The sequence below is a fragment of the Semicossyphus pulcher genome, unplaced genomic scaffold, assembly GCF_022749685.1.
Source record: "Semicossyphus pulcher isolate SPU_LCO1_2020_fin unplaced genomic scaffold, fSemPul1.0.p SCAF_12, whole genome shotgun sequence".
Classification (NCBI taxonomy): Eukaryota; Metazoa; Chordata; class Actinopteri; order Labriformes; family Labridae; genus Semicossyphus; species Semicossyphus pulcher.
In genome coordinates this window covers 6,808,734-6,829,779 of record NW_027211626.1, presented here as the reverse complement: position 1 = coordinate 6,829,779, position 21,046 = coordinate 6,808,734, and the positions used below count along the sequence as shown (strand labels likewise).

The 21,046-nt window shown below is 41.5% G+C and overlaps 3 protein-coding genes across 4 annotated transcripts in view; 1 reads left to right on the top strand and 2 right to left on the bottom strand.

Annotated features, from left to right (window-relative positions):
* Positions 1-2,188: 2,188 nt before the first annotated feature.
* Positions 2,189-6,082, bottom strand: cutc (cutC copper transporter homolog (E. coli)). The gene is made up of 9 exons (XM_069658913.1): positions 5,970-6,082; positions 5,779-5,857; positions 5,479-5,538; positions 5,158-5,367; positions 3,926-3,961; positions 3,573-3,706; positions 3,405-3,432; positions 3,213-3,318; positions 2,189-3,097 (listed from the first exon to the last, which is right to left on the bottom strand). Exons 2-9 carry the CDS (start codon positions 5,846-5,848, stop codon positions 2,986-2,988), a joined length of 756 nt encoding a protein of 251 aa, XP_069515014.1. The 5' UTR covers positions 5,849-5,857; positions 5,970-6,082; the 3' UTR covers positions 2,189-2,985.
* A 344-nt stretch (positions 6,083-6,426) lies between these two features.
* On the top strand, positions 6,427-11,153 carry cox15 (cytochrome c oxidase assembly homolog 15 (yeast)). Its single transcript, XM_069658756.1, has 9 exons — positions 6,427-6,586; positions 7,653-7,840; positions 7,929-8,051; positions 8,299-8,485; positions 8,608-8,775; positions 8,888-8,969; positions 9,230-9,384; positions 9,511-9,624; positions 9,710-11,153. Exons 1-9 carry the CDS (start codon positions 6,512-6,514, stop codon positions 9,839-9,841), a joined length of 1,224 nt encoding a protein of 407 aa, XP_069514857.1. The 5' UTR covers positions 6,427-6,511; the 3' UTR covers positions 9,842-11,153.
* Positions 11,154-11,207: 54 nt separating this feature from the next.
* LOC138588370 (A-type potassium channel modulatory protein KCNIP2) overlaps positions 11,208-21,046 on the bottom strand; it is a 130,526-nt gene continuing 120,687 nt past the window's right edge. Inside the window, exons 2-9 of one of the 2 annotated variants that reach the window (XM_069658448.1) lie at positions 17,631-17,729; positions 15,840-15,964; positions 15,601-15,670; positions 15,120-15,190; positions 14,821-14,928; positions 14,296-14,400; positions 13,674-13,736; positions 11,208-13,305 (exon numbers count right to left, since the gene is read on the bottom strand). In XM_069658448.1, coding sequence (XP_069514549.1) covers positions 13,258-13,305; positions 13,674-13,736; positions 14,296-14,400; positions 14,821-14,928; positions 15,120-15,190; positions 15,601-15,670; positions 15,840-15,964; positions 17,631-17,729 — 689 coding nt within the window. In that variant the 3' untranslated portion in view covers positions 11,208-13,257. The remainder of the gene's footprint in view (positions 13,306-13,673; positions 13,737-14,295; positions 14,401-14,820; positions 14,929-15,119; positions 15,191-15,600; positions 15,671-15,839; positions 15,965-17,630; positions 17,730-21,046) is intronic. The other variant, XM_069658447.1, reaches the window with a different exon arrangement.

Below are 21,046 nucleotides of genomic sequence, written 5' to 3'. Positions count from 1 at the left end.
GACTGCATGGATGTTAATCATTACATGCTTGATAACAGTACATGGTTGTAATCTGTCTGTCTCATGTGTGCACAGGCCCAAGGACAGCAGCAGCGACACGTGACAAAACATATGTAATTTGACAAGCGTTGTAAAAATCTGATTTACAATTCTGAGGCTATGTATAAAGGTGAGCATGACTCACATGGATAATAATCAGCCAAGTCTGAACGCTTGTTACATAAGGACGAACTGTAGTTACCTTAAAAGGAACTCTAACGGCTGTAAGAGTAGAAAATTATTAGATTTCTGTTTTTAATAAAATAAGGATTTTGTCATATATATATTATAGCTGACCAGAGGTTCTATTTATGGTCTAGCAAGGAAAGTTTAATAGACTTGTGTGATGTAGAATCGTTGTAAGAAAAAGGTTTGTTGCGTTACTCTATCCAAATGAGAATTAAATAATGGTATTAAAACCTATAAAAACACATCATCTTCTGTCTGATGCTGTAGACCACAAAGTACTTGTTACCAGACTGGAAAAGTGGGTTGGATCCTCAGTCCTTTGTTGGCTGAGATCATATCTGGCAGAGGCCGTGTTGTTGGCACCAGTCACCATAAACCTGAGCGGATCACCATGTGGAGTCCCCCAGGGATCGATTCTAGGGCCTCTGATATTCAAACCCGACATGCTCTTGCTGATTGTACAAGACAATAACACTGTTTATCATGAAGTGACTATGGTCCCTTAGAATCACTGTATCAATGCTTAGAGCAAGTAAAGACTGGATGCCAGTAAATTTCCTTCAGTATAACCAGTGATTTGCTCGTTTATAACAAGGGGGATGGTCCAAAGAGAGAACCCCCCTGCCCCACACGTAAAACCACGCGTAAAATGTACACCTCCCAAACGACATTGTTGCAGGCCACCTTAACTGTGACATTTATAATTCTACAATTTCATTTTATCCAGTTAACTTCCTTTCTCTTTTTAACTGTGTATTAAAGTAATGAGTAAAAACACCTTTAAAGTTTATGCAGTGTGGACTGAGTTTGTCCAGGCTAATATAGCCAGTCAAAAGTTAGTTAAAGTAAAAAAAACCTGCCAGTGGAAAGAACAAACCAGGGGCAAAAACATCTGGGGCTGAGCCAAATACAACTGGGGCTAACCTCACACCTTGGAGGGGGGTCCGGGGGCAGCGGGTGGTTGTTGATTTTATGGCCATAATTAAATTGTTTATCTCATCAGAAATAACAAAAGTCTTTGTTACTCTCGCTCATTCTCATACTCACATATACACAATACAGCACTCTCTCAGTTACCAAACTATCTCTCTCTCACACACTCACACCTCCTGTTTTCATTACTAATCCCGGCTCTGCTGGTTGCAACTCATCTGCACTACCACTGGCTGTGCCGTCTGTGCTGCTACACTCTAGATTTTGGACATTGCCTTCCTTTAAATTGATAAGTTCTTCATTTGATTAAACTATGACACTTATTTACTGTTAAAGCTTGAGATTTATTGCAAATGCAACAAGCCCCTCATGACATGATCTCAAGGCTGTATTACTACTGTAGGCTGTTCATAGTATTCGATTGCAGGCATCTAGGTGGCAGAAATCAAATAGCAGGTGAAGACTAGGGACATAGCCCAAAGAGTTGTGGCCCTGTGCCAGATTGTAGGGCAAACACATAATGAGAATACCACAAACAAGAGCCAAAACGGACAGAAACAACATTAGTTTGTAACAGCACGTTTAGTCCTCAGATTTCCCGACTTCCTCAAATGCATCAGAAATGATCGCTCCAACCTCCATTCAACAAACGAGTATGTTAAAAGTAAGTTTTCTTCTCCTCTTGAGGACAGACCTGACAAAGCTTACATTTTTACTTTTTAAAAATCTGCATCATGATGTTGAAATTTCGGCAAAGGTAAGACCCGTTAATTAAAGTAAATCAATGAATCAATCAATTAAACAATGCAGCACGCTGAAAAGTCTTGACTGGAAGTCGTTTATGATAGCCGCGGGCTACACGCCAGTCAGTAACAAACATGTAAAAGTGTTTCCATTCTTGATTAAAAGCTCTGTTGTTGCTGTCTGACGTTCAACCATGGAGACGCGCGATCGACAGGTACGGCAACACCACTCAGACAAACCACACGCATAATTCAATCATATTTCATTTATTTTTCATTCCATCTTAAATGTTTTTGATCAGTTTTTTTTTAAATGAAAATTGTTTTTAAAGTCATTTAAGGCTCTTCTTAGCCTATGGCAAGCACGTTGAATTGACAGTGTGTTTAAAATCGAAATATGAATGTACTTTGCCTCGCCTCAAGAGACTTGAATGAACCATTTGAGAATCACAGTGAACATGAAGATAGTAACATTCATTAACATCTGAATAAATGAAGCATGATTCTGCATTAGCATGGTATATTTAATATTTGAGATGAAGCAGAGACTAGAAGAAAATCTGAACAAAGAAAGTTCACTGAAATATTGATTTTCACTTCAGTTATATTCTCAAAAATCATAATCAAGTCACGTTGCTTTTGCCCTAATTCAAAAATATTCCAGGAGGTTCTAGCTGAGCATTATCTTTTTATCCATAATAATCAGGGAGTGTTATAAATGATTAACGCTCAACTGTATGACAAAGGGTAAACAAACACTTCTCAAATCATAGGCAGCACTGATCAGTGCCTTTCCTTAGTTTAAGGTGAAGACGTTTTTTTAATTTGGCACTACAATATTTCTTGGCTGACATACAGGTGAACAATCAAAATGATTTATCTTTCTCCAATGAGAGATACTTTGATAACTTAATAAGGCCCGTTTGATCAGGAATTTAACAAAAATAAGAACAACAAAACTCTGAAACGTCTCCTTTATCTTGGATTTAGTGAAAAATAAATGATGACATATCAGTATAATCACTAATAATCACTTCTGAGGTATTTGTTTTGTTGTCTGTCATGATTGTCCAGTACCCATTCACAAGGTGTTTCTTGCTATTGCATTCAGGGTCCGGACTTTGCACACATCTGCCACCTTCAGGCCATACTCAGGTGCTGAGAAAGCAGCTCCCATAGTCACACAGGTGTTCCTGCATGTGTTGACATTATGAGACAGACGGAAACACAAACAAAGGTATGTGTATTAGTCCTCTGAGGTGCAAGAACTCTTTTAATGTGTTTAATTGAGGCTGCATTAAAACATACCTGAACTTCATGGCCGAATCTTTACTGGAGCGGGCTGAACAGTGAAACTCTTGAGCCCCCGACCCCTCTAAAATTCTCTGCAGGTTTCTCTCTGTGATACCCCCTCCTTTAATTAAAGAAAAATAACCCAGTAAAAAAGACAAAAGAAAAAACATGTGAACTGCCCACAAGAAAGGATACTAAAGTACTAACCTGGCATGATGGCAATTCTCCCTTTAGCCTGTTGAGAGGAACAAAAGGTGGGGGTGTGATTTCATTGTAGGAAGCTGCTTAATTAGAATAACTAGGCAGCATGATAATTAGCCATGCAATATGCTAGCATGCAAACATGTGTGCATACATATAATTAACATAACATACTTGATCAATTAGCCGTTTAATGACTGGGAGTCCCTCCAAAGCAGAGGTGTCGCAGCCACTTGTCAACACGCGCTGGAACCCTAAGGATACCAGAGTCTCCAGGGCAACCGCTGGGTCATGAACCATATCAAACGCTGCAGTAGGATCAATATTCGTTTAATGTTTATGTTCAGGCTCAATAACATATATGATTAAGCCTTTCTGCACCTTGAAAGCAAATCTGAAAGCATTCTAAAGCGCTTGTATTTCATGCAGGCTTTGTGATATTTCTCATGTACCAGGCTAATTAAAGGCAGCTGCAAAGAAATGTCAAAGTTTTCTGTCTACATGTCAATTCAAGAAGAAAATGTTACCTCGATGGAAGGTCACCGGCAAAGGTCGGGCAGCAGCTGGTGAGACAAATATGCTAATTAGAAGAATACAGAGTCGCATATGTGGATCTTTCCATTTTGTGCGCCTACTCCACTTGTTTATTTAGAGCTACCTGTTGTATAGTTTCACTCAAAGACTGAAACATTTACCTTGTTTTATCAAATCTTTTCAGTAACTGCCATAATGAAGGCAAGGATGGTCACACAAATGTGAGCATACTAGGGCCAAATCCCAATCTCCCCAAATAGCACAATGCACAGCTTTCAGGTAGGCTGTGAGACCAAAAGAAGTTACTCACAGTGCACATTATCAAGACTTCTTGCAATTGCCAGCTATGACTAAAAAGTATGTTGTTTTTCTGAGACTACATTTTGTGATTTTACCTTTCAGATTTTCCAAATACATGACTGGACATGTTTTTCTCTCTCTTTAAACTGATATTGTATGACCTTTTATATTGTTGTTTGTGTGAAAACCATCAACAGGTTTCCTAAACTTTCTTTATGTGCTTTTTATTTTTGTATTCTTGTGTTAAACAAATAAACTAAAGACATGTTTGTACTTCAGAGCATTGTGAACACAGAAACTATATAATTAAGTTTGGACCTTTTGCTTCAAAGTATATCAGGTCTTTGTTTTTATAATGAAAAATGTGATTCAGCGAGGTAAGTCAGCAGGAGGAGCTCTACACACTCAAATCATGTTTTCCCAACTTCTCCATGCTTTTTTGATTCAACAGGAGATGCGATATGTTCTTATGCTGAATGAAGTATGGGCTTTTAAAGATGCCCCTAAGGTGGGATATTAAAGGTGATATTAGGTGAAAGCCATGTTTTGTCATGCGGAGCTAAAATAGCGACGTTATGCAGTTATATTTGATCTTAGTTACGGATAATGACTCAAATTTTTCCCATCCTACCTTATTTTCAGGAGGGAAAAAGATAGGCTTAACTTGAAATTCAATTCAGATGTTCCAGGATGGCAGCTTACAATAATAAAGACCCCTCATCCTGGGACATCTTAATGGAATAAAGCCATTATGTGACCCTTTTACAGAAGAGGTTTTTGGTTTAGTAAAGATTTAAAGAAAGAACATGGTGGCTTAGACGGAGGAGGACTCAGAGACACAAGCTGTGAAGCGAGCATCCTTTCTGTCTTTGTTTGGAGCCTTGTAAGCACAACTGATAAAACCAAACATACAGAGAGAGAATACCCAAAAATTCCATAGAGAGCTCCGCATCCACCCGTCCATCCTCTGTCAGGACTCCCAGCACAAGTCCATCTGCCCCGTGGCTCTTCATCTGCTCGATGTCCTTTCTCATCACCTCCACTTCCAGGTCTGAGTACAGAAAATCCCCACCACGGGGCCGTATCATCGCATAGACTGGAATTTTGACATGCTGCTTCACTACCTGCAGCAAACCTGAGGGAAAGAAAAAAAATACAATGGCATATTATGTGGTTCTAAGTGCTTGTGTGTGAGCAGAAAATCAAAAGTAAGCTTTTGTATGAATAAATCAGAACTGAATTGTACCTAGACTGGGGGTGAGCCCTCCCTCCAGAAGACTAGAACACAGTTCAAGCCGACCTGCGCCTGTTAGAAGAGACATAGTCAAGAATTCACGCATCTGTTAACTTTATGGTCTGTGACCTTTGAGAAATTAGATATAAAGGCATGTGCTAATGATACTAGGTGCTAAGTACAGTTAATAACTTTGAGGCGGCACTTAATTGAGCCTTTGCACTACAACCTTTCACTTTAAAGTAAAACTAAAAAGTAAAAAACTGGGTGGATGTAATAGAAAAGGAGCAGTGTTGTTTAGACAGTACCAACCTCCTCGTTCGGCATTGACAGCTGACTCCACGGAGTCCACACACACCTCCATTAAAAAGCCCTCTGCCATCCTGACAGTCTGCACAGTGAGACAGAAAGACAGACATGGGAAGAAAGTGACTCATTGTGAATTTGTTACTTAACACGTACACATTACTTTAAATGACAGTTTTGATCTCTAAAACAACTACCTGTCAAATCCACTTCCTATCGACTCACTGACCCTCTACCCCGTGCGATATGAAATCAATACATGTTGTTTATTTGACTGGCTCCAACAGCTAGCCACTTAAGTGGCATTCAATGTTTCCGGATAGTCAAATTTGTAACACGCTGCTTGCTGGATGGGCGGTGCTATACTGCTTACTCAGTACTTTGCGCTAGATGGAGACGGGATGCCCGCCCGTGCGGGATACGCCATAATATAAACCGTGCAACGTCCACCTGGAATTCCCGTTTCTCTAAAAATAAAGTTATCAAAATTATCAATATTTTATTCATGTATTATGATTGCTAGGTATCGCGTTCCCAGTCCTTCAAAAAATAAATTCATGAAAAATAATTTTTTAATTTTGTTTTGCGATTCATTTTTATGACGTCACGAGGTCAAAGTTGAACACAGTTAAGAAACATGGTTTTGTAACTTCCTGTAGCAGCTTTTACCTAAGCTTCACCTTTTACAACAGCACTGCAGGACCAGCTCAGCGCTAACGGGCATTACGGAACAACAACAATGTTGCTCTCTTCAGTACGGACAACGATCTTTTGCAGTTGCAGACATGCTGGCAGGGGATTTCAACACAGTAATGTGAGTACATAGCTAACGCTAGATGCTAACATTAGCTTACTAGCATAAGCATGAAAAAGGTCACTGCAAGCCATATACCGTTAGCCTTAATTACAACACGAAATGACAATATGTTGGAAGCCTAACCATTTGCAATGCCCTTTTGCTTTGCTATGGTGTTCTTGTCAATATTCTAGTCTTATTTCATACAGTAAGGGCAGTTTCCTTTACCTGACTGGTTGTGCACAGCAACAGTCACGTCCTCATGTATCAGTTAACCAAGCAGCTAAATTAACCTCATTAAACTCCCATCATCACGGTGTCAGTCAAATGGACGTCAGTGGTGCTGCATAAAACAGGTTTATAAAAAAATTATTATTATTTTCGTACTTACTTAAATATAATTCAACTTTATTTAATTATATAGCACCTTTCATACATACAAGCATGCAACCTATAGTGCTTCGCAAAGGAACAAACAGACAATAAAACAGAACAGATACAATTTTAAAAGACGGAAGTGGAAATAAATAAATAACTAAAGAAAGTAATAAAGTAAGTAAATAATTTTAAAAAGATGTGAATAAAAATATGTATTCATATATGCTATTTCTAATAACTACATTTCCTCAACAACCAGTGTCAAAGCAGCCCTCTTACCTTTTTTGTCCTGAAGTACCATATGTCCAATTTGTCATCAGGGTAAATTATATCTGAAGTGTGTTAAAAGAGCAAGGTATCATTTACATAAAATATGTGGAAAGCCTAGGGTTACACCAACAGGTGATTATCATCTCCCTCTAATATCGTGGACATCACTGCACCGCTTTAGAAGTAAACATCTGGGAGGACTTTCCTCAACCTGGCTGCAAGGATTTGCCTCCAGTCAGCCACAATGGCAGTAGAGAGATCTGCAGTTGATGCAGCTTCAAATGGCCTGGCTCTTTCTCTGAGTTTTAGTTCCCTTCAGGGCTGTTTTGTTTAAAATATCATTGTGTGTTACAGAATTAGGATTGTAACCATACAAGGTAAATGCGTTGATTATATCCATTATTATATCAAGTCCCCTCTCTCCTTTATTTATCAGCGGACTCCACAGCTACGACAATGGCTTGTGAAGAGAGGCCAGAGCACCATCACAGCGGAGGTGGGGGCTTCATCCTCCCCGGCTGCAGCTACTGTCCCCAACGCCGCCACAAATCGCATTCTAGGTCGCTGGTTACTCGGCTGCAGCGGCTTGGTGGTTGGGGCTGTCGTCTTGGGCGGTGTCACGAGGTAAAAGTGATGTGTCTGTTTGTGTTATATTCATCCCTAAGGTGTTGCTCATAGGTACTTACTGTAAATGTGCATGTGCTTCAATTAGGCTAACAGAATCCGGCCTCTCCATGGTTGACTGGCATCTGGTGAGAGAGATGAAGCCACCGCAGTCACAGGCAGAGTGGGAGGCTGAGTTTTCAAAGTACCAGCAGTTTCCTGAATTTAAAATGTGAGCTACCATCCTTTCTGTTTACCTCATGAAGACACGTAGAAAGTTTGTGACCTGCTATCACTCTGAGATGATTTATGTGGCTTTAATTATACTTGACATAAACTAAATTAAGTCTGCAAATGAAGGAACACATTTAAAATATTGCTGTACCTTTAGTTTCTTTGAGTAGAATACTTTGGGGTTATGTAGTAAACAACATTATGTTTGGGGTCTTTAATTTAAAGATAAATGATCTGTTTCACAGTATGAACCACGACATGACTCTGCCAGAGTTTAAGTTTATCTTCTACATGGAGTGGGGTCACCGTATGTGGGGTAGGCTGGTTGGCCTTGCGTACATCCTCCCCACCATTTACTTCTGGAGGAAAGGATACTTCAATCGCTCCATGAAGGGGAAGGTGCTCGGGCTTTGCGGCTTTGTCTTCTTCCAGGTGAGGCTCATTAAATTAGTCGTGATGGGAACAAAAAAAGCTAATCCTCTCCTCAAGCTTTGTGTTCTTTGAGTTAATGTCAAAACAAATGAGAGACTGTATAATTGTGTGTGTCTTCTCAGGGCCTTCTGGGATGGTACATGGTAAAAAGCGGCCTAGAGGAGAAGCCTGAATCTCACGACATCCCGCGGGTCAGCCAGTATCGCCTAAGTGCTCACCTTGGTTCTGCCTTGTTGCTCTACTGCGCCAGTCTCTGGACAGGCCTTACACTGCTGCTGCCTGTGCACAAGGTAAAGAGGCTGTTCCTTTCCTACAGGCCAAACATTAATTAAAGATAAAGTTTCTGTCTACATCTAAAGTACGATGGTTTTGACCTCGGTCTGTGTGGCACCTCTTTTACAGATGGCAGAAACGAAACGAATCCTGCAGCTTAGGAGGTTCGCAAAGGGAACAGGTGGCCTTGTCTTCCTTACTGCTCTTTCAGGTATGATTTTTACATTTCAAAAACATACACATATGAATGCATTTCTCTCACCAATTAAGTAATGGGAGTTCTTTCAGTTTTCACATATCGAGCTAAGGTAGCACAGAAGAGTTTACCATAGGACATAACTGTGGAAATACTTAGACATCAAAAGTTCATGCTTGAAGTCTAAAGCTGCAGATTGTAGATAATATAGATATGAAGGTAAATTATACATATGCAGACCAATTTGTAACCATTATACAAATGCTGATTCTCAGGTGCTTTTGTTGCTGGTTTGGATGCTGGGCTTGTGTACAACTCCTTCCCTAAGATGGGAGAACGATGGATCCCTGATGATCTGCTGGCTTTCTCTCCTGCCCTCAAGAACTTCTTTGAAAATCCCACAACTGTGCAGTTTGACCACAGAATTTTGGTGTGATATATCTCTAAAAAAAGAAGCATTTTGATTTAAATCATGCATGATTTATACCTCTCCCATCACACTTAGTAAATTGAGAGGAGTAGATTGTTGATGGTCTTCTGTGTTTGTCTTTTCTAGGCGATCTCTTCTTTGACAGCGATTACAGGCCTTTACATGTTCTCAAGGAGGATGATGCTGCCCAGGAGGGCCAAGATCGCCATCAGCCTCCTCACCGCAATGGCCTATGGACAGGTAGGCTGTCAGTCAGACCAGAAACATGTAAACTCAATCTGTTAGTGATCAGCGTTACTAATGTTGCCGTGTTTGTGCTTCTCAGGTTGCCCTCGGTATCAGCACCTTGTTACTGTACGTCCCCACTCCACTGGCAGCGACTCACCAGTCTGGCTCTGTTGCTCTTCTCTCACTGGCCATTTGGGTCCTGGCAGAGCTCCGCAAGATGCCCAAGTAAATGCCTGCTCCGTCATGGACTAATCCAATCCCCACTAGCCACACCTCAAGCCTCTAAGAGTCAGCAGTGTGAACATGAACGAGGCAGTCAGGGACAAAATGAGAAATGGAGGCGTATACATTGAATGTTTTTTTTCCACTTAACACTGATCTTTTATGCACACGCTGAAGCGTCTTTCCTGTGGTGCTGCAAAGTAATCCTCCTGTGGTGACACTGAATTATTCGATCACATCTTTATTAAAGCAGGGAAGCTATTTGAGTGTTGTTGAAGGAAGTAACAAGAATACATCAAGGCTGTCTGTGAGGAATTGACTGAAGCATTTATGGATGCATGTTGTTATCAGAGGATGACAACTTAATGTGAGGTGTGATTTGTTTTGCAAGAAATCAAACTAAGACGTGGAAGAGCAAAAACAAGAAACATTGCTTTAATAACAAGGATTTTCAATGGAAGTCCTTTTGATTTCAATGAAGCGTAAATATTGTGCTTACCAGAATTCTGCAGGAAAATGGTAAGTCGACTGATTTGCAGCTGTTTTTGTTCATGTGTACAGTTTAAAGTGATACTCTCGAAGATTTTCATTTTAATAAATGTCTGTTAAGTGACTGTCTATCACCCAATAAGGTAACACACTGATGATTGAGCCTATGGCCCACTGATGAAAGCCTTTGCATTTGCAGTATTATTGGATACTACTGTATACTATACACTGCATGCTGCGTTCAGCGGTAGTATGTAGTACGGAGCTTTTCAAATGTATTTTGCAGTATGTTACTCCAGGCGCCAGTGTCTGGTTTTGGAAAGTGGAAGTAAAGAATAACCGCCGCTTCTTAAGCTATAGCGCCCCCTTCTGCTGGAATGCTGCTGCTGTCCGCCATTTCAACTGCGGTTGCGATGCTCCAGCGCTTTGCATTGTGGGATACAGTAGGCGAGGCAGACTGGTCCGATGCATTCTGGAGATTTTTTCCAACTCAGTACGACATCCGGGTATTTTTGACATACTTCACATTTTGCTTTTGTTTGCATACTGCATACTGCATTTTGGCCAAATCAGTGCGTACTGTAGTATAGTTTCGAACACAGACTGGGTGTCGACATTCGCAGAAAAACTGAGATCTTCGAGATTATAACTTTAACAGGATATTCCTAAATTGTTACTCACCTGTTTGTCACACACTGCCTTTTAGCTGGATCAGATGTGGCTGTTGGGATTAAATGTGTAATTATGTATATTTAACTTATGAACAACTGCTTTAGTTTGATGATAAATTATAAGATTAAAATATGTGGTGCCCTGATTTTCGCTTTGTACTGTATCTTTAAAATCTGAAAGTACTGTCTTATTTTAATAAAGACAATTTAAAATTCTTTTGCATAGTAACTGTGATTTTTATTGTCTCTGTACAAAATATACACAATTTGAATACATAATGCAACCAGTTGAGGCTAGCTAACTAGACAGTCAGTACAGCAGGTTAGTAGGTTTTCATGATCTAGACACAGTACATGCGGGTATAGACAGGTTTTACTTGTGGTCAGAAGTGGAAGTCAGACTGTAGGCAAGGAACAATCAGAGCCAAACTTTTTTATTTTTAACCAGTAAATAAAGATATAAAACTAAAAACAAATTGAAGGGTGTGAGGTGCATATTTTCATCAGGGCCTTCGTGCACCCTTAAACTGTGCTCTGAGGAATGAGAGGTTGGATGAGTGGAAAGGCGCCCTATACATAGTAGAGAACTTTATTGCTATTCCATGTTAGTATCTGCATTTCAAAGACACTACAGCCAATTTAACTACAGCTTAAGTGCCTCTAATACTAACACCTTCTTAGAGTTGTTGTTTGAAAAGAAATAAGTGGCTGTAAGTTTGAAAATTATTACTTCACCGGCGCGTAACGTCTCGGTTTACACCTCTGGTCGGACAGTGTGCAGGTAAACCACAATGCGAGTTAAACAAATTGCCTCCTTTAATCTCTGATTGCCCCTTGCCCTACTTACGACACAGCATCACCCTCTCTCTTCACCCGAAGGCGGGCTTTACGTCGTAACTTCGCGTGGCTTTATTACCTCTTAATATCTTCTCTTTGGTGTTGCAGAGAGAGGGAGAGTACGGGATGAAGGGGGCATAAAAAACAATGATATGTCTCTCTCGCTAACAGTACACACACACACAAACTACCCCTATGAGGAATCAAATGAGCCTAATTTAATGCAAAAAAAAGGGGTGTTGAACATGTTTTTTTTGAAGTGGTAGAACCTGCTACAACCACATGACATATCCGATTACAAGAATTTCACAAAGTACAATCTGCGATCTAATAAATTCCCCTTGAATGTTTATTGATAGACGAGTACGGCTGTGGTACGCCAGAGAGAAACTGGGTTGGTCAATACAGATCGTCACCTTTAACTAAAGTGCAATCCCCACGTTGTACTGCCTAATATCACACCACTGGGAATGCTAGAAAATGTACAACAGTCAAGAGACACCTACAGCTAGGACTGTAATAGTTTGGAAGGCCGGGAATTATTCTACCAGAATCCCATGAGTGGAAGCGGGTATTGTCCCGATAGAGTTCATACACGGGGAGGATGGATGACATCTCTTTCTGTAACACATGCACACACACATACACAGAGGGTGAGGCACCTGTGAATGACTAGGAACAGCAGACAGACAAGCAGACTTTGGAGTATCTCTGTAAATACATAATTGGATATTAGTGACATCATCATGCGATATTGAAATCAGTTCCTCGTGGAAAACCTCCATAAAACAGGATCGCCTGGATCTCCAACTCATCAGCTGTTTCCTCAAGAAGTGTCTTTCTCTCTCCACTAGATGGCGGTAGAATCGTTACTATTTCTATGGCCGGGGCTAGAGCAGTCTAGCGGCTCCAAGGAGGTGTGTCGCCCACATGCACAGAGGCAGGATCAGAATCACAAATCCAAATCTCAGCCATCACAGGAAAACGGGGAAAAGGGATCGTAGAGCAAGGTTCAGGGCATCTTCCTCCCTCCGAGTTCAGCCACGACAGGCTCACGTAGTTACTCCATCGGTAATGGTAATAAATAAATTTTTAAATTAAACAAATGGGCGGTCTTGGGTGTGCCAGTGCCTGTGAGCCCGCCGCTTGTCTTTCTCTGTGCCTCTGGGGTAAAATAAGGTTCTGCATGATGAGCAAGGTAGTCAGGGAACCTCCATTGGTGCTTGGAGAAATGCCGCTGGGAGTTCAGGAAGAGGGAGAGGGCCTCTCAGAGCCCTCAGGACTCACATCTCTCAACAGAAGCACAAGCTCGCAAGTCAAAAGACAGCCACACACACACACATTCATAAACTCTTTCCATTTTCCCTTTCCTCTTACACACACACACTCCCCTCCCTGGTGCCCGCGTTGTCTCTGGTACAGGTCCTTAGATGACGTTGTCAAACAGCTGCATGGACTGCATGATGTTCTCATCCTAGACAGAGAGAAGGTGTTCGGATGAGGAGGCAGTGTCAGACTTATGATTCATGCAGTGAGTTAGAGGCACTGTTTGACATTTCGCTTTTTTGCTGATGATGCATGAGAACATTGATAACACTCTCCTATCGGCTACGACAAGCTGTGGCTTTACTGTTTATCACATGCTGTAAATATTTCATGGCCAGGTGCAGTGATTTCCTGGAGTCCTTCGAAATCCTTCCAGGATCCTGTCTAATGCTGCATGCTTAAAGCACCGACATGAAAGTGGGATCATCCTTGTCATCTAACTCCTTACAAGAATGCAAATATGTGTATCTTCCTAAATATCTTTCCATCTCTTTTTGAAACAAGTCTCTGCCGTACCTTTTTGCACGACTCTATGAACTCCTCTATGGTGACCACCCCGTCTTTATTCCGGTCCATTTTCTGGGGAAAAAAGGGAGCGAAATATTTAGTTACAAAGTATTGTATTGTTCAGAATTTGGCGCCTTTTTTAAAGTAATAATCTCGAAGATTTTCATGTAAATAAATGTCTGTTAAGTCTCTATCTATCGCCGTATGACAGCGCCCAGTTAGTGACGCGTTTACCATCAGCCAGCAGTGGTCGGTCTGCCAGAGAGGGTAGGCGGAGCTAAGCGGCTGCTTTTCCGGTCTCTGCAAGTGTTGCGAGTAAACAGTAATCTACTATGGCTGAACAAACAAAGAAAAGATGGATGACTACAGATACAACTTCAAAAATAAGTGAAAATCCAAAGAAAAAGAAACAAACTCGACGCTCAGATGAAGGCAAACTAAAAAGGAAAGTGACCGTCAGCGAGGAAAATCAAGAGTTACAACCGTGAGCCAACTGTGGACGTCACACATGCAGCACTGTCTGGATATCTGGGAAGTGTGCTCCCGCAATTACCGTTTATCGCCACAGGTGCCGCCAAAGAGAACAAAACTGAGATCTTCGAGATTATCACCTTAACATAATTTTTCTGACCTGGAAGAAGCTCTCCACATGTTCTCTTGGAGCATCGTCCTGCATAGTGGGGTACGTGTACTTCCCCATCATGTCATAGATGGACTTCATGATGTCCAACATTTCCTGCAAAGTGAAGGATAAAAGCGAAACAATAATATTAAATGGTTGGACAAAAAGTATGAAGTACATTGTACACTGTTCCTTTTGTATTTTGTTAAGTTAAACATGAAATCTGTCATCGTTTTCTTTCAGTCACATCGAATATAAAATAATGGTTACAACAGGGCGTGTTAACAAAGCAGTACACACACTGGAGCCAAGTTCTCAATTTCAAAATAAAAGTTGATGCAGTCAGTGGTCAATATCCTGGGCAGTTCATTTCCACACCTAATTTCCTCTAAAATTCAAACGCACATTTCACAAAACGATGACGTGGCCTTATGGCCCTCATTATGAGCCACAGGCCTGCTTAGAAGCCATTACAACAAGTCATTCAGACCAGCCTTAAAACTTTGTGTGCGAGCGTGTGTGTGTGTGTGATACCTCTTTGGTGATGCAGCCGTCCTTGTTCAGATCATAGAGATTGAACGCCCAGTTTAACCGGTCATTAATGGTCCCTCTCAGAATGATTGACAGGCCAAAAACAAAATCCTGAGATTAAAAGGGGAACGATTTACTACAGTGTTTGGCATTAATTAAATTTTGACACATCAGTAATCTCAGCTGGCAGGTATTTAGAGGGAACACATATTTATGTGGATAAAGTTGTGGTGGCAGGTTTCACTGGTCACATATTTGCTTTTATCTCTACAGAAGGGAAGCAGGCAGAAGGATAACCTCACCTCGAAACTAACTGAGCCGTTCTTGTTAGTGTCGAAGGCTTCAAACAGGAAGTGTGCATACATACTCGAATCTGCAAAAGATAGAGCCGTACAGTAACCCGAGTGCCCTCAAAAAAATGAAGCAAAATCTTTAAACAGCTAGGCTTTGCAGCGAGCTAAATATAGCTAAGATATAAGAATGATTTCAAACACAACTGGAGGCGAGTGGTTAACATTTCATCACACCAAATGTGAAATGAAAAATTGCCTCGACTTTTTGGCAGTGCTGTGCGATAGTTCAGCAGGGCAGATTTATAACGACTTAATTATGTTCATTGCACTGTGATGATGAAACGTTCCGTGTTTTCCTATACAGAGTCAATTAAATTAGGTTATTTACACTTTAATCTTAAATAAGAGGTAAAAAAGAATGTTGTGAATAAAAGTATGATGGAAAAAAGTAGGAGCTCTAAAGGTTTGGTGGTCAGGGTTGACAACTTACCTCCCTGCGGAAAGAACTGGGAGTAAATGGTCTTAAAGTTCTCCTCATTAACCACACCACTTGGACACTCCTGGGATACAAATGTGAATTGAGAAAACTCATTAGTCCCCATCCAGCACATAATATATAAAGGCCGACACAGTAAATTCAGCTCTTGCTAGACTGCCCTTAACAAGATCTTTCAGGTTTATTTATTTATTTCCAATCTTTCTCTCGCGCCTCGACGCTTCCGGACGTACATTTTTGAAGCCCCTGTAGAGGACTTGCAGCTCCTTCTTGGTGAACTTGGTCTGTTCCTGCAGCTTGTCCATGCTCTCAGGGCGGTGACACACAGTGGATAGCTCAAAGTCATCTTCCTCGCTGTCTGTGGGAGAAAGACACCAGTGTAAGATAGCATTTGTCATCAGTGCACCCCAAACTACCTCCGGGGCAGCCATGACCTCAGTGTAATAAAGTCATTAAGCTGATATTGAGCTTATCGTTCAGTTAATGTCTAATATTTCACACATAGAGCAACATGATATCCTTTATTTACAAGGTTGATCATTATTATGCTATTTCACTGAATTAAAACATTAGTGAAAACCATTTTTAATGTTGTTCCAGCTAAGCTACAGTCATTCGTACCAACGAGCTAACAGGCTAACAAGCTAAACATTGCCAGCTAACGTCGAAGAAATCTCAAGCTCAAGCACACTTATGAAACTGAGGAGATAGTGTGCCAAGTAAGTGAGACAGGAGATTTAACATTTATTAAAATGGTAATGAAAACGCTGTCTGAAGCGATAGCTAAGAGCACTAGCTAACATCAGTAGCATCAGTAACAGTAGAGGTCTTCACGGGTCTACCGGAAACTGAGGACCTGGGACTCGTTCTATAATCCTCTGGTCTGGGTCTGTTCAACATAATGTGTAATACCCGAATGGATCTGGGAAGACCCGGCCGTGATTAGAAAGGGTTCATGATTATGCTATATCATGAAGTGCTGTGTGTGTGTGTATTTTAACTTGTCATTCGCATGACAACATGCGGGACTTAAAGTGGAAAAAAACCGAAGAAAGAGCAACAATAAGTTGAGTGACGTGACTGCAGGTTCAGAGGAAAGTTGAAGCCTAAGCCGGTAATGATGGATACCTTCCTCACTGATGTGGACAAAAAAGAAAATGAATAGAAAGAGGTAAAACCTCGTTTATGTAAATTGTGGACAAAGACGAGAAGAAAGTAAGCGCAGTTATGTGTAACACGTGTGTGTGGCTTCTAAACGAGCTGCACATTTGTCATCCGTCTGCGTGACAGGAAGTGGACTTTTAATCTGAAATAACTAGTGGATTAGCATCGCTGTTTTTATCAACACGACATAGATAACAGAAAATCTGGATGCATTTTATGAACTTTCTTGGCAGGAGGATGGGTTATATGGACGGCCAGGCACAGGGGAGGCTACATCACATTATAGGACAAAAAGCTTTGTTTTGTTTTGACAGCTGACTACAGGTAACTTGTTAATAGCAATCAGGTGTGAAGTTGGTGCTGATCGGGTCTGTTTCGGTCACACAATTATGGGTCTCTTAGGGTTCGGGCACGAAATTTTGGACCCGTGAGGCCCTCTAGCTAACAGCGCTAGCTTAGCCATAGCTTTTTCCAAAAAGAACCGTCAACTCAAAGCATGTATCATAAATTAAAAGTTCTTAGAAATCTAGAAACAATATTTTGACTTCACTTTTATCTTTATCAGCCTGGTATCTCTGCAGTAGCACAGACACACAAACACACACGCACACACACACACACACACATACACAGAGACAGAAACATGTTCCATTGCCCGAGGACACAGTAATGCTTCAAATCACAAAATGGGAAAACAGGTCTGTCCCATTAGCAGCAAAACAGTGTTGTAGAGAGTTTGTGGAGTTTTGTGTGTCTTTATGACTGTCAGTGGGGAAACCATATGAATCTTCTTAAATCTCCGAAGAGGCTGGACACATGGAGGAAAGCAGAGAGTGTATAGAGAGTAAAGAAGCACTTGCTTTGACTGATTGAGGGAGCAGCCGAGGGCTTGCAGCACGGCAGCAGCTTGAGGAATCGCTGCTTTATGGTTTTTTTGCTTTGGCTGTTGGAAGGATTACCTGCAATCACCAACCATAATCACAAAGGTTAGGCACGCACACACACACACACACACGCAAGTTCTGTTTTCACACACATGCACACATGCCTGTAAAACCAAACTCCATGCAACGGACAGACGCAACATCAGACTGATTCATGCCATTAATTGCCTGCTGACCTGGCCGAGCGATGGGAGACCACAAGTACCACTTCAAAAAGTAGATGCTGCCACACGCTGGCAACACAGCGTGACCCCTAAAACACACAGTTTCCCTAATCAGACCATCTCTAATATCACAACACCACATTCAGCAAACTGTGCGAAAAAACCAGCAGAGAGTATCAACTCATAACACAAGTCAAACATCAACAGTTTTAACTCACAATCGGCTTAAATAAGGATTTAATTTTGCTTCAGAAAGTCATTTGCCAGACAAATATAGCATACTGCAAAACTGCATCAACCAGAGCCCAGAGTAAAGCAGGTTCATCTGAAAGCAAACACTTCCAGTTTTCACGTGTTTCACATTGTAAAATGACAATCAGATAGAGGAAGTTACACACATCCGCGCACATGAACCCACACACTTACTCTTGCCTCCTAGTTTCCATGGTAACAGTCCCCTCACCCCTTTAAGCAGGACCCCAGCGGTCTGAGGGATGAAGGCCATGATGGGTGAAAACCAATAGCACCACAGCCACCTCCACTGCTAGCTACCCAGCCTCTGTGATGTGTCACCCTGTCGTTTGTCTGCTCTGTGGAGCCTCGGGGACTCTGGTTCGTCTGACCTGTGTCTCTGGCGTCATTCGGAGCCAGAACAGGCGGAGCACATGTCCAATGGATACTAGATTAAATACACCCAGCCACCTAGTACAAGCCCAGCCCTCTGCCTCAGGGTTTGTGTTATATGTGTGTCGGTACATCATGTTTTTTCCATTTGGACCCAACAGTTGACAACAGTGCAGAAATAAATATCAACATTACTGTCATTGTTTACTATTTTGGACTTTTCCTTTTGCAACAAGCATGAAATCTTTACATCATATGGAGGTAATAACCACTGGTTAATGCTAAGCTAATCATAACTTAATTGACTAATCTACTAAATGGTTAGCTTGTTTTGTCAAGGTAGATCAACTTCAAGTTCAGCATGGGCAAGTATTACTTCCATCCATCCATTAAAGGAGCAGTTCTCCCCTGGAAAAAGCCACTGTCAGTCAAAGCTGGTGTTCTCTGTAATCCATAGAAGCAATAATATTTGAAATTGGCACCACAGCTGTGGAGAAAGTTGTACAAACAGCTCTTGGTTTCACCCATTCTACATTCCTACAACACCCAGCGTGCATTGCGCCCCTCCCTCTGAAAGGAACGGCCCAGCGAGAGACGCTGGAGTGGAATACTACTGTTTTCCGTTCAAGGACATTGATTGCTGCAGGCAATGGCTCAGAGAGGTAAAGAATCCGAAATAGGACAAGAATATACCGGTGGATCGTCCAAAAAATCTTCAGGTCTGCAGTCTACATTTCAAACCTGGCGATTCTGAACGAGACATAAGAGGCGGGCGTCCTAGATCGAGGAAGTGTAGTTTAGCAAGCTCCCTGGACGGTTTTCCAGGACCCATTGGAGAAGCGGATAGTGTCCTCCAAAGGCACAGAGCCAAATTGCATTTTTTTTCTACCACGATAGCACTGAGGTTGAAAATCGGCGAACTAGCCCTTGAACTATACCACTTATTCTGTTCAGGGTTGTGGTAAGGCTCGAGCCTATCTCAGCTGTCATTGGGCGAGAGGCAGGGAACACCCTGAACTTATCGCCAGTAATCACAGGGCTGACACATAGAGACAGACAACCTATCACGCTCAAAGTCACACCTACGGGCAATTTAGAGTCACCAAGGACCCTAACGAGCATGTGTTTGGACTGTGGGAGGAAGCCGGAGTACCCGGAGGGAACCCACACATGCACGGAGAGAACATGCAAACTCCACACAGAAAGGCCCACTTCATCCGAACCGGGATTCAAACCAGGAAACTTTTCGATGTGAGGTGACAAAGCTAACTGCTGCTAAATTTTGATTATCAATTAATGATATTGGTGATTTTTCTTAAGCAAAAATTGTTCCAGTTTCTTAAATGTAAGCATTTACTGCCACCAGTGAACCTAACGAGCATGTCTATGGACTGCAGGAGGAAGCCGGAGTACCCGGAGGGAACCCACACCTGCACAGAGAGAACATGCAAACTCCACACATGAGGAACCTATGTCTGAACTAGGATTTGAACCAGCAACCCTCTACCCGTGAGGCAACAGCACTAACCACTGCACCAATGTGCAACCCGGAGTATTTCTTGAAGGGTTAAAAAAATGCAAGACAGCTGGGTAGCTCCATCTGCTGAGGAAGATCATGTGATTTGATCAAAAGCTGGAGCACATCTATAAATGGACCCTGAAGTGAGATTGTTTCGTGATCTAGTTGCAACTTCCTTATGTTGTTTTTACTGCATAAAAAAGGCATCATAATCTGCAATGTCATCACATGCTTTGTATGTAAAAAGTCAATGCAACTGCAGACTGTCAAAGCATGATCTGGAGTAAAATGTAAACTTGCAAGATACCATGGAAGAGAAGAAACTGCAAAGATGTACCAACAGACAATACCAATGTACAAAGATACTTGCCACAAAAACTAGGGGATGAATCTTAAGGTAGGAAAGTGTCCTAAGGGCATTGAGAGATCAGAGTTCTGTTGAGGCATCTGTAAGTAATACATTTTTAAAGTACACTTCATCAATCAGATTGTTATTGTGTTACAGATGCAGATTGTTGATGGATGTGGGGGGACTAAATTTAATTTCTAACGATTGTTCAGAATGCTTCGACGAAGATAGATGAAAACAAAAACAAAGGAGAGCTCGCTCTGAATGGAACACGGAGCTTGAAAAGGACTATGAAAGCCAAATCTTCAGGAAACTGTCAGTGCTTAGATCTGCTGGTTTTAGGACGCAGACACTCTTTCCTCTCTTTCTATCTCACAGGCCTCTCTCCATCTCCTGTGCTTCGTCTCCTCTGTATTTTTGTCCTTCGCTGGTGGTAAAATTTCCTGCTTGTTGTGATGTCTTTGAGTAAGTGTGCTCCAGCTGTCTTGGAATAGAGATGTTTGATCCCACAGGAATTAACCTGATTTTAATACACACACACACGCATACAAGCGCCTCTCTTTATGGTCCCCTGTATTCGATAAAACATGCTCCAGAAACATCTCACTACACAATCTAGAACTTGGGACAATGCTGTATGTATACAGTATATTCTGCACCATCTATCTATCTGTCT